Below are 13,116 nucleotides of genomic sequence, written 5' to 3' on the forward strand. Positions count from 1 at the left end.
AGAAGATTTCAGGGATGTGGTCTGTAGATCAGAGAGCTCTCCACATCAGTGTGAAGGAACTAAAGGCCATTCATGTGGGTCTCCAGGCCTTCTCTCCTCTAGTTTCCGGCTATTCCAACTCTTTCAGAATAAGTATAGCGTTTCAAATCGTAAAGTGATCGTATAGCCTAAACGGTTTGAAACGTACTAACCTAATCGAAGCCTAAGTCTTATAGTACGACACCCAGGTTACTTCACTCATATTCCAAACTGCACTTAAAAGACTGCATTGTGTTGTGTATATATTAATCTAAGACATAAATGATATAAACTTACTGTTAGTTCAAATGGCACATTCAATACCCCTAGCCTGAATTGAGGATGGGATTGGCTTGAGCACAATCTGTACTTTGTAACCCTCATCCAAAGCTCACTCCAAGAAATTCTCCTTACATTTAGATATGCATATCTCCTAAAGGAAATCTCCCTAAATGAACTTTAAGATGAAAAGGAATACTTTAGTGGACGTGAAGGCACCAACAACTTTGGCAGCATTCCCCTTTCTTGAGTCCCTGCTAGATACAACTACACTGCACCAAAGCTGTGACGAGACTGCCTTCATGACCGTCGCCTACCAACCAAACGTTCGACCAACAACCTTACCAACAGACAGCTGATGACCGATACTTAAGCACTATTACATGTATACTTACAATTAAATAAATGAAATAGCCAAACACAATGCTTTTCACAAATAAATACAAACACACCAAAGCATAATATCTTTCTTCTACATAATACGTGTTTCCACTGTATGTAAATTTAGAAAGAATATATAAAAATTATACCAAAACTTGCAGAAAAGTACAATCTCTCTTGTCGAAGTTTCGACACCAGTAGAGTAGTAGCGGTTTATGTGGACAACACCACGGCACTGTCTAATGTCGGCAAACAAGGGGCATCCCCTCCTTCTTTCTCTACGAGACGCTGAAAGACCATCTTCTCTGGGCAAAGGAGTACCAGGTGAAGACTATCACTCACTTCATGCAGGGAAAAATGAATGTCCTTGCAGACAAATTGAGTTGCTGCAATAACGCTTTGCCGACAGAGTGGACTCTGGACTCCCTTGTATGCAACAATCTCTGGCAACTTTGGGGCAAACCAACTGTGGACCTCTTCGCAACATCGAGAAATCGTCGTCTGCCTCTCTTTTGCTCCCCAGTCCCGGACCCTCTCGCATGGGCCGGATGCCATGATGTTGGACTGGACGGGCCTGCATGTCTATGCCTTCTCACATTTCAGATTAATCAGGGAGGTATTCAACAAGTTCTCCTCTCACCAGAACATCTCAATGACCCTCTGGCCAAGGAAGGATTGGTTTTCGGATCTGCTGCGTCTGTTAGTGGACTTCCCAAGACTCCTACCACAAAACATTCGCTGCTCAAACAGCCCCACTTCCTCAGGTTCCATCAAGGATTGTCCGCTCTGGCCCAGGCAGGCTTCAGACTGTCAGGAGCCTCGTCAGAGTGAAAGGCTTTTCAAAGCAAGCTGCAGAAGTTGTTGCTAGGTGCAGAAGATCTTCTAGCAGGTTCTACCAATCCGAGTGGTCAGTTTTCAAAGGATGGTGCTGACATAATAACATCTCGTTTTCTGAAACCTCTGTAAGCCAGGTAGCTGACTTTTTTCTTTTCCTGAAGACCGATAGGAAGTTGTCTCCCCCTACCATCAAGGGGTATACAGTAGGTCAGTGCTTTCATCAATGTTTAAGCATAGAGGCCTGGCTGGATCTGTCATCCAACCAAGACCTCACCGACCTCATCAGATCCTTCAAAACCTCCAGATTAGAAAAGCCTGGAGTAGTCTCCTGGAATTTGGACATTGTTCTGAAATGGCATTCAAGCTCAACTTTTGAACTGCTCAGCTCAACCTCTATTGAAAATCTCACTAGGAAGACTCTCTTTCTCATGGCACTGGCGACAGCCAAACGCGTTAGCGAGCGGCAAGCCTTCAACAAGAGGGTAGGCTTTTCAAATGGGAAGGCAGTATGTTCTCTCTCTCTCTCTTGGTTTCTTCACCAAGAATGAGGACATTTCTAAGCCATGGCCTTGTTCGTTCGTTCATTATTAAAAGCTTAATGGACATCCTCGGCTCAGACTTCTTTGTCCTGTGAGAGCCTTGAAGTACTTCAGAGGACAGAAAAGATCAGAGTACCCTCTGACAAGCTTTGGTGCTCAGTGAAGAACCTTTCACAACCTCTGCAGAAGAATGCCCTTTCTGTCTTCCTTAGAAGTCTGGTTACAGAAGTGCATTCTCAAGTTCATGAAGATGCTTTACCTTCCCTTAGAGTCAAAGCTCATGAGGTTCGAGCTGTCACAACGTCTGTGGCTTTTCAGCATAACATATCTCTCGAAAACATTCTACAATCAAAATTTTGGAAGTGTAGATCGTGTTTGCTTCACATTTTCTTAAAGACGTGGAAACTATGTTTGATAATTGTTGTACTTTGGGTCCTTTATCCGTTGCTGGCGTGGTTTTGGGAAAGGAAGCATAGGGGGCTCTCTGTCCCTCTACTGTCTCTTCACCTTGTTGTAAGGTCGTTGAGTTTAAGGGAAGCTTGGGGGTACAGTGTGCCTGGAGTACCCGTCAGTTTTTAATGGTTGGGATGGTGGATTTTAATTCTGGTTGTAGATGACAGTGCTTTGTTTTTATTTCTGGTCTATGCCCAGGGCAGGGGCGATATTTTTGTCTTTGTCAGCCATCGGTGAACTTCCATGGCTGCAAAGTACCCACTGAAGTAGAGGTGACTCTTGGCCATACTGCCACACCCTCTACAGGTTAAGATGAGTGCCGACCAAAGGCAGTACCTGACTGAAGCAGCTCTTTTACCAGGTAAGGTACAATAAGCATTGGCCTTCCTGGTTCAAAGCCATTACCTTTATTAATGTTTTGAATTAGAACATGTCCATGATTCCCACCCCCTCTCAATGTGGAATCAGCTATATAATTGCTTGGTAAGTCACTTATATAAAAATGACATTTTTATGATAAAGTTTTTTGTGTACTTACCAAGCAATTACATAATCAGAGCCTGCCCTCCTCACAATGGACATTGGGCATCAAACAAATTGATCCTCTTTGCTGAGTTGTACCTATCAGTCCCGAAAGCGGGCAGGACCTTGTCGCCTACACAAGTGATGGTAGCGCCACAGCGAAAATTTTAATTTCGTTAGACTGCTGTGTAGAAAGCTAATAGCTATGTAATTGCTTGGTAAGTATATATCAAATTTTATCATAAAAATGTCATATTTCATCAGAACAGAATTGATTTCTATTATGCTAAAAATAAAGTAATACTTCAGTACTTTATGTTACTTTTGTACCTGACTTTCGGTGTATTAAATTTTTACTTCTACTTGCTGAGCCAATGACACACTGATGGTACTGACATCTAAGGTAATATCAAATTACAGTACAGGCAGTCCCCAGTTATCGGCGGGGTTCTGTTTCTGAGGGTGTGGTGATAACCGAAAATCGCCGCTAACCGAAAATCAGCGATTTTCGGGGGTTATCGGCGCCAAAAAGCGCGGAATTTCTGTTATCGGGGCCTCTGTTAGGTATGTATCGGCGCCAATACCCAATTATCGGCGCCGATAAGCAGAAATCAGCGATTTTCGGCGCCGAAAATTGCAGATTTTTGTTGCTAGACAAGCGCCATAAAACCGAATCGCTGTTAACCGAGCCCACCGTTAACCTGGGACTGCCTGTATATGTGTCTGCTATCAAGGGTTATAAATGGTTTTACCCCAAGTTGTTCAAATCCAGGGGCAGAATGTTACAAATTCTCCAGAAACTCAATCTCTCTTCAGTAACTTTAACTAATATAGAATTCCTTCAGAAGCTTTTCCTCTAAATTTGAATCGTCCGGTTGTTGTCTGCTGCCCCTAAAGTCGTTATATGAGTCCATTGATAAGTCTGCCTCATATGACATATTGAAACAGCACTTCTAGTGGATCAGTGAACTTACACTACCAGATTATCACATCTACCGTAAGTTGACAATCACTGGGATTTTTCCCTGACTTCATTGCAAACACTTCATAGTCATCCAGATGTTTCTTTAAAATCCTTCTCCTTCCCCTTCCTTTCAGATGTAGCAGGAACTGCCAAAAATGTTTCCAGTGTTCCCTTCCTAAACTCAGGGATACACATAGTCATGCTACCAACTGTTAGACCTTGCAACTATACTTGCATGTCTCCTCCCAGACCTCCCCACCACCTCATCATGATGTTTCCAAGAGCCTATTAGCCTAGTAGTTGAAGGAAATGTAAAAAGCAAATATTCTCCTAACAATAAACAGGAATTCATTCTCATTAAAACTCTTATTTTTAAGGTTTGAACCTTGACTATTTTTGCTATTTGCAAGCATATGACACTAATGAATCAAGTGAAATATGCATGTTAATGGCAGTATACCTTCCCCTTCTACCAGTGCAACTTCTTCCCATTAATTTCTTGATGCATTCTCCCATCCTTTGATGGCTTCTCAAAGGGGTTGGCTAGATGGGTATCCACCTCTCTGCCTCTGCTCAACTCATCTTGTTTCAACCCATCTAATTTTTTGAAATCCTTACTAACAGTTACCTTCCTTCTTGACCAACGTACAAATCTCTAAATGAGACACGCTGAGCTGTCAATCATGTTTCTCAGTTGTGACTGAGCTAGCTGACATTCCAAGTTGCATTTACTTTAATTTCTTTCCTAGCTAAGTAGAACAGATTTTATATTTGCTACATAAAAACACTTTCCTCTCCCTCATCTTCTCCAATTGGATCAAATATTTTCAATTTGGGGAAGATTGTTTTATCAAATATCTTTTCAATTTGGGGAAGATTGTTTTATCAAATATCTTTTCAATTTGGGGAAGATTGTTTTATCAAATATTAATATAATGTGGTTTTAATAGACCACTGAGCCATGTTCTTCAACTCTCATACAGTAGACTGAAAAGCTTTCTCCCAAAAATAAGACAGCTGAAGAAGTTTGAATGCAAATTTGTAGGAGACCAGGGGAACCAGATGAAAAGTTAATGTTTGAAAGTATAGCTGGGCTGAAGGGATTCTGCATTTAGGAAGAATGAGAGATGTTGTTCACCACCTCAAACTGAAGTGTAAGGCTATCTAGGGCAATGTTGTACATGGAGAACAAAAACTGTTTAAATTTTGGTTTTCAGAGTTAGATATTTGGAAATTTTAGATAAAAATCTTTCCCAGGAGTGGTTCATTCTCCACATTTTCTGGATTTTTTTCAGTTATGCTATATAACTTGGCATTTGGTATGAATCATGTAAGATCAAGAGTATTAGGCAAAAACTACAAATTTAGGGCTTGGACGTGGGAGGAGGTTTGGTAGGTAGTGACAGAAGGGAGATGGAATTACTGGTATGTGCTTACATTGAAATACTGAATATTTGTTAGGTAAGTGAGAGGGAAAGGACAGGTTTCAAGGAATACTGTACTTACAATAATTACAAAGGAAAAAGTTTTTGCAATGCTGCCAAAAATGGCGTATGATAGTCATTAAACGTAAAGTGTTTTGATTGAAATATATAAAGAAGATTAGATACAAAGAAGAGTGATTTCACCAGTTATATGCCAGATTATGCAATATGCCTTTGCTCAGGCATTCAGTTGCCAATGCTTGCATTTTGCCTTTTAGTAAGCATATCTACATTGAAGCTGAAAAGGTCAACAACAAAAGACCATATTCTCTTTTACATGCATTCTGTTTTAAACTTTTTCTCGTTATGTCTAGGTTTAAAGCATACAGTACTAGTTTGCTTGGTGGATTAAATTCAGGTACCAATTAGTTGTGTACTGTATTGGTGTTGGCATTTTTCATATTTTTATGCACTTGTTTTTATTTGTTTTTCAATTGAAGGCAAAAGCAAAGATTTAAGCATTAAACTTCTCAAGATTTTAAGCTTGTGGCATTAATGGATAATTGAAACATGAAGTTACTCTGCATTTTTTTCTAATTATTGCCTCTCTTGCATAATTACTTCTACTTGCTCACAGGAACTACCATGTTTTTTGCTGGTATGTCAGCTCGTCCAGAATATAACAAGAAAGTGAAGGCCATGTTTGGACTAGGGCCTGTAGCTACGACTGCACATATTCTTAGCCCCATCAAGTATTTAGCCCCATTTTCTAAGGATATTAATGTAAGTTGAGCCCAGTAATCTTAAATTTAATGAGAGTGACATTTTAAGTGGTGTGTCGACCTCTGAATTGATATTTTAAGTGGTGCGTCGGCCTCTGAATTTCACGGAATTATCAAATTTTAGTTATTGGCAGTTTTCAGTTGTTTTATGTCCGAATAAACATCCTGAAGAGTTAGTGCTAAAAAAGAATTTTTAGATTGATTTATTGACAATTTTGTTCATCACTTGTATGACACTGTGAACCACAAATTGTAAAAAGGTTTGTGAAAAACATCTATATGAATATGTAATTCTGGATAGGATCAAGTAAGTTATACACAGTTTTGGACTTTTATGTGTAAATGAACATATCTTGAAATTTTATTTGTAAAAAATAAATGTTTAGATTGGTTCATGAACAATTTTGTTCATCACTTATATGGCACTGTGAGCGACAAATTGTAAAAAGTGCATCACTGACTTATGGTGGATTTGATCTTACCACGCTTTTTCAACACCGTTAACAGCATTTTACACACATAACTTGAAGTTGCATCAGGTTACAGTGTCATAAAAGCTAACGGCGCTGTAACTTGATGCAACATCGAGTTATGGCACCTTTAATGCACCAATAACCACAAAACACGACTTATTCCATAAGTAGAGGACCTACTTTTAGGACTGTTTTATGTGTAAATAAACATATCTTGAAACATCATTGCTAAAAATAATTTTTAGATTGGTACATGGACAATTTTGTTAATCTCTTGTATGACACTGTGAACAGCAAATTGCACAAAATTCTGGAAAAAGAGTAAAAAACTTTATACAAAAATAATTGTCACCAACTAAAATATCCCATTCTCTCTAGTGGTAGCATCATAGAGAAAATGGGTTATAATGATATAGGGAAAACTTGCTCAAGCTGTCCTGATTCTCTCAGGATTCTTGAAAGTCCAAAAATTTATTTGTTTTGCTGTATTCTTAAAACTTACTTTTTTTAAAACTAAACGCTTATTTCTCTAAAAGACTGAACCAAATTCAATGAAACTCTTACAGAGTGTAGTATAACTATATACTGGATCTTTATTTTGTTATTAGGGAATCACTTTTCTGTGCAACTTTTATTTTTGCATATTATTTTTGAAAAGTAACATCATGATTTTTTTCAACTGCAATACAAATGAACTTAGAGGTCGAGTTTCTAAATTTCCCCACAAGAGAATTTTCATTATTAATTGTAGTATAAGTAGTAAAACTTTTAAGCAGATCACTTCAGTCATAAGGTAGAAACAGTCACTTACTTTATAATGGAGCCTTATGGCATCGGTGCTCCCCTCAAGTGCATGTTCACTTGAATTTTTTTATGATAGAGCGGTTAAGTAGCAGACCTGAACCATGTAGTTCCAAACTTTAATCATATCTTTGACATCTACCCCTTTCTTTTGTTGCAGATTATCTTGAAATTGCTTGGGAAATATGAATTTTTGCCAAGCAACCCAGAATACATCAAATGGACAGAGGTCATTTGTACACACTATAAATTTGAAAAACTCATGTGTAGAAATGCTCTCTTCTTTCTAACTGGTTTTGATGCTCATGAGTTCAATATGGTAAGTTTATAGTAACTTCATGTATAGTACAGTAATACCTCGATCTCACACAATTCGAGTTGTGCCATTTCACAGACACGCAAACTTTTCATGGAACCTAAGTAATTGTCATATGCAGTTTCTTCACAGACATGCAACATTTGCGAATCCTTGAGAGAGAGAGAGAGAGAGAGAGAGAGGTAAGGGTTGTCCTTACTTAAGAGAGTGAAACTATTTATGAGTTATTACGGAGACAGAGAATAACACGAGAGAGAGAGAGAGAGTTGTCCTACTTGAAATAAGTTAAATTATTTATAAATTATTAGGGAGACAGAGAGAATAACATAGAGAGAGAGAAGTTATTCTTACGTTAGATATCAAAAGATGGAAATTCATGATTTACGAAGGGAAAAAGAAATAAGAGAGAGAGAGAGAGAGATAGTACAAGAAATCCTTTGACATGCTGTGGGCAGCGATTGGCATACATATGTGACAGCTTTGCCCTTGCCCCTTTCTTCAAAGGTTTCACAAAAAGATCAGGAAATGATATTTGTTTGTTTAAAATATCACATAATTTACTATAGAAATGTATAAATTTTGTAGTTACAGTATTATTATTATTATTATTATTATTATTATTATTATTATTATTATTTAATCTTATTAATATTCGAAAATTAGTACTTATTATTAGGTAAATAATTTATTTATCAACGAAACAAATAAACATATACATGTAACCATAAAAATTCTCTCATCTCAGCAATAGATGAAAATTTTTATGGTTACATGTATATGTTTATTTGTTTTGTAAGATAAATAAATGATTTGCCTAATGATAAGTACTAATTTTCAAATATTAATAAGATTAATAAGATTAAACAATAATAATAATAATAATAATAATAATAAAAAATTTGGGAGAATGGTTAGGGTCATATTTAGTGTTGAAACTCTAGAAATAAGCATTAACCCTTAAACGCCTACTGGACGTATCATACGTCGACTAAAATTGTCTGTTGGGTGCCGAGTGGACGTAACGTACGTCGACTACAAAAAATTTCAACCTTCGGTCAACTTTGACTCGACCGAAATGGTCGAAAAACGCAATTGTAAGCTAAAACTCTTACATTCTAGTAATATTCAATCATGTACCTTCATTTTGCAACAAATTGGAAGTCTCTAGCACAATATTTCGATTTATGGTGAATTTTTGAAAAAACTTTTTCTTACGCATTGAGGCGGTAACTCAGCCAAAAATTTCATAAATTCTTTCGTCATTTTGTCGTAATTTTTGCACTGTTCTATATTAGCTGTAACATAAAGTTTTATATATGAAAATGTGCGCAATTTCATGTAAAATACAGCAAAATACAACCCATGGTTGTAGCTTTTATCAGTTAGGAAATATTTTCATATAAACCACGATAACTGCCAAAATTTCAACCTTCGGTCAACTTTGACTCGACAGAAATGGTCAAAAAACGCAATTGTAAGCTAAAACTCTTACATTCTAGTAATATTCAATCATTTACCTTCATTTTGCAACCAATTGGAAGTCTCTAGCACAATATTTCGATTTATGGTGAATTTAAAAAAAAAAAACTTTTTCCTTACGTCCGCGCCAGAAATTCTTTCGTCACGTTGTCGTAATGTTTGCTTCGTTTTATATTAGTCGTTACATAAAGTTTTATATATGGAAATGTGTGCAATTTCATGTAGAATACAACAGAAAATAACTCATGGTTGTAGCTTTTATCGGTTTGGAAATATTTTCATATAAATCACGATAACTGCCAAAATTTCACGCTTCGGTCAACTTTAACTCGACCGAAATGGTCAAAAAACGCAATTATAAGCTAAAACTCTTACATTCTAGTAATATTCAATCATGTACCTTCATTTTGCAACAAACTGGAAGTCTCTAGCACAATATTTCGATTTATGGTGAATTTCTGAAAAAAACATTTTTTTTCCTTACGTCCGCGCAGTAACTCGGCCGAACATCGCAGAAATTCTTTCGTCATGTTATCGTTTTACATTAGTCGTTACATAAACTTTTATATATGAAAATGTGCGCAATTTCATGTAGAATACAACAGAAAATAGCTCATGGTTGTAGCTTTTATCAGTTTTGAAATATTTTCACATAAATCACGATAACTGCCAAAATTTCAACCTTCGGTCAACTTTAACTCGACCGAAATGGTAAAAAAACGCAATTGTAAGCTAAAACTCTTACATTCTAGTAATATTCAATCGTTTACCTTCATTTTGCAATAAATTGGAAGTCTCTAGCACAATATTTCGATTTATGGTGAATTTTTAAAAAACATTTTCCTTACGTCTGCTTGTGTAACTCGGCGAACATCTCAGAAATTCTTTTGTCTCGTTGTCGTAATATTTGCACCGTATTATAGTAGTCGTTACATAAAGTTTTATATATGAAAATGTGCGCAATTTCATGTACAATACAACAAAAAATAACTCATGGTTGTAGCTTTTATCAGTTTTGAAATATTTTCATATAAATCACGATAAATAGAAAAAATTCGACTTTCGGTCAACTTTAACTCGACCGAAATGGTCGAAAACTGCAATTGTAAGCTAAAACACTTACAGTCTAGTAATATTCAATCAGTTAGCTTCATTTTTCAACAAACAGGAAGTCTCTAGCACAATATTTCGATTTATGGTGAATTTTTTAAAAAAACATTTTTTTATGTCTGCGCATTACGAATTCATGCATCATTTTGTGATAATATTTTCTCTGTGTTGCTTTGATCGTTTTAAAATTTGTTATATACCAAAATAATAAGCAATTTAGTGTACAATACAACTAAAAAAAATTAACTCATTAGCTTTAACCGTTTTGCTTACAGCGCGATTTTTATACAATTATATACGAGTTTTTTTTCGCTGTCATATATTCCAATATTTATATATGATAATGATATTTTTTCATTTCTGATGGTTGCATACTACACTTCAGGCAATAACAAAAAAATGAGCCAAAATGAACTCTTAATCTTAAAAACTAAGCATGCTGTGATTTTTGAAAAAACTTTTTTCCGCAGCGCTAACTCACGAAGCCGCCCGGCATACGGGAGACGTTTTTGTAAATAGGGCTTCGGCGTTAAAGGGTTAATTAGCATTTTTAGAGACCATGCCAAACTTATGTGAAAATTCACCTTGCGCAATGGGTTCTGGAACCTAACCTCTGGTAAGTTTCGGGTATGACTGTATAGAAAATTTAACTTGAATATTTGGTTAGCCATAAATGTTGATTTCAAAATATACTATTTTATACTATTAATGATATTACGAAATTATTTACAGTTAAATAACGACCATTTAAGCCACTGAAAAGTAAGGATTGCATATAAGGAATTATCAGTAGTCAGCTTCCATTGAGTGCCATGCCAGTTTTGAGATACACTACTAATGCACATGTCTGGTATGCCAGCAAGACAGGATCTGTCTGTGAGTGCTAGTGATTTTTGTATATGAACTTCCAGTTTATTCCATTATTTCTGTTTTAATCTAATGCTGTTATTGCAGTATACTAGGCCAGTTATCTTACATTATAGCCAACAAAAAATTAAGGTACAATCACACTTAACCACACTGAAAAAACAAATACTGAAATAGATGCAAAAAATTAACTTCCGCAAGACATAAATAAAAATTCTGCTATTCATGTGGTTCATGTGTTTTTCTGTAAATCTCCACTTATCTCGAGCCTTCCATCTTATTTTTCTCATCCACATTAGTCTTGGTCTTTAAACTATTCTGGCACCCACAGAAACCCAGCTGACAGACACTATCATGTACTGTTCTACCCAATGTAGCATGAAGGACACAAATACAGTTGTAATACATTCATTGAACTCCATTTACTATAGATAAAGTTCTCCTGCTTTAGAAGGTTTTCAAAGGAGGTTTCCAGATTTAGAAATATCCAGGGAACTTTCCCAGCCTTCAGTGTGGGCACATGATAAAACTGATGTTGTGCATTAAGTCAGCTTAACACAGTCCATGTGTTATTTGCTCCTCTTTTAAGAAATCTAGTAAGTTATTTGGCAATATTAGTATTATTATTGAATTATTATAAATAGCACAGAAACCAATTCCTGCTCATCTTAAGTAAATTGTGCTTAATTCATAGTCTCAAAACTCTGACTATGGCTTTATGTCCAAAATATTACTAGCCTATTTTCATCTGTTTGTAGACTTGGTTGCCTGTTATATTGGGTCATGGAGCAGAGGGTACTTCAAGCAAAACTGTAGTTCATTTCGCACAGGAAGTCAATTCAGGTTAGTAACCCTATTGTTTAGTATCTTAAGATTACTTAGTCAAAATTTTGAATTTTCTCATGAGTTTTGAAGAAAGTGAAACATTGAAAGTTAAATAATTTTGTTTACTTCTTGCGAATATCATTTTATATGATTGCATCAATTTTTTATACAGGAAAGTTTCAACGTTATGACTATGGCTACTATGGTAATATGAAAATATATCATCAGCATACTCCTCCACCATACAATTTAAGTCAAGTTACAGTTCCTGTGGCTCTTCTTTGGGCAAATAATGATTGGTTGGCAGATCCCAAAGTTAGTATGATTTTACCCCTTGTAATCATCTTTAATCATGGTATGCTGTTTTAACTATTTGGTTATACATCACCTTTACTCTTAACCCTAAACACTATACAGTAGACATGGAATGCTGTGTTCATGTATTTTACGTCTGTAGATACCAGTCCTTACCTCAGTCAGTACCAGTGGCAGTAAAAAATAATTTGAAAAAATTAGTTGTGAAGCCTTTGCGTCAAAGCAACATTAGATGACTATATTCTTGTATGGAGAGAAGGTATAAGATAATGCTTGGATGCATTATTATACACCTTGCAGACTAAGGGGAAAATTGCCATTATTTATTAAGGCATTTTTTACCTTACACTTCTTTCAGAGTTTAGGTCATACTTTTTCTGAAAGAAAATGTCAAGAGGAATGAGTTCCTCCAGGAAAGGCACTGAGAGTAACAATGTTTGTACTGGCTATAAATGAGAGATCCTCTATTATCCCATCTGGTAGTCTTAACACCCAGTTTGTGGATGACCTTTCTAATTCCTTTTTAGGGGCAAGAATGGTTGAAGTTGAAAGAAAACTACAACTTTGCATAAATCACACTGTGAATTAGGCAGGCATGAATGGCTTCAGATATTCAGCAAACAAGGCTGTTATAATCCACTATTTCTGCATTTGTGGAGCATGCCCACACCAAGATATATACATCCCTTGTTTGTTTATGGGCTTCATAACCAGTCTCAAAGAATTCTCTT

At 36.2% G+C, this 13,116-nt stretch overlaps 1 protein-coding gene across 6 annotated transcripts in view; it reads left to right on the forward strand.

The window, feature by feature from the left end:
* The window catches only part of LOC136842568 (gastric triacylglycerol lipase-like), a 141,450-nt gene that overhangs the window by 68,854 nt on the left and 59,480 nt on the right, over positions 1-13,116 (forward strand). For all 6 annotated transcript variants that reach the window (XM_067110061.1, XM_067110056.1, XM_067110057.1 and 3 more), the window contains 4 exons: positions 6,055-6,200; positions 7,634-7,792; positions 12,004-12,088; positions 12,243-12,385. In XM_067110061.1, coding sequence (XP_066966162.1) covers positions 6,055-6,200; positions 7,634-7,792; positions 12,004-12,088; positions 12,243-12,385 — 533 coding nt within the window. The remainder of the gene's footprint in view (positions 1-6,054; positions 6,201-7,633; positions 7,793-12,003; positions 12,089-12,242; positions 12,386-13,116) is intronic.

Source organism: Macrobrachium rosenbergii, chromosome 10 (assembly GCF_040412425.1).
Source record: "Macrobrachium rosenbergii isolate ZJJX-2024 chromosome 10, ASM4041242v1, whole genome shotgun sequence".
NCBI classification, from domain to species: domain Eukaryota; kingdom Metazoa; phylum Arthropoda; class Malacostraca; order Decapoda; family Palaemonidae; genus Macrobrachium; species Macrobrachium rosenbergii.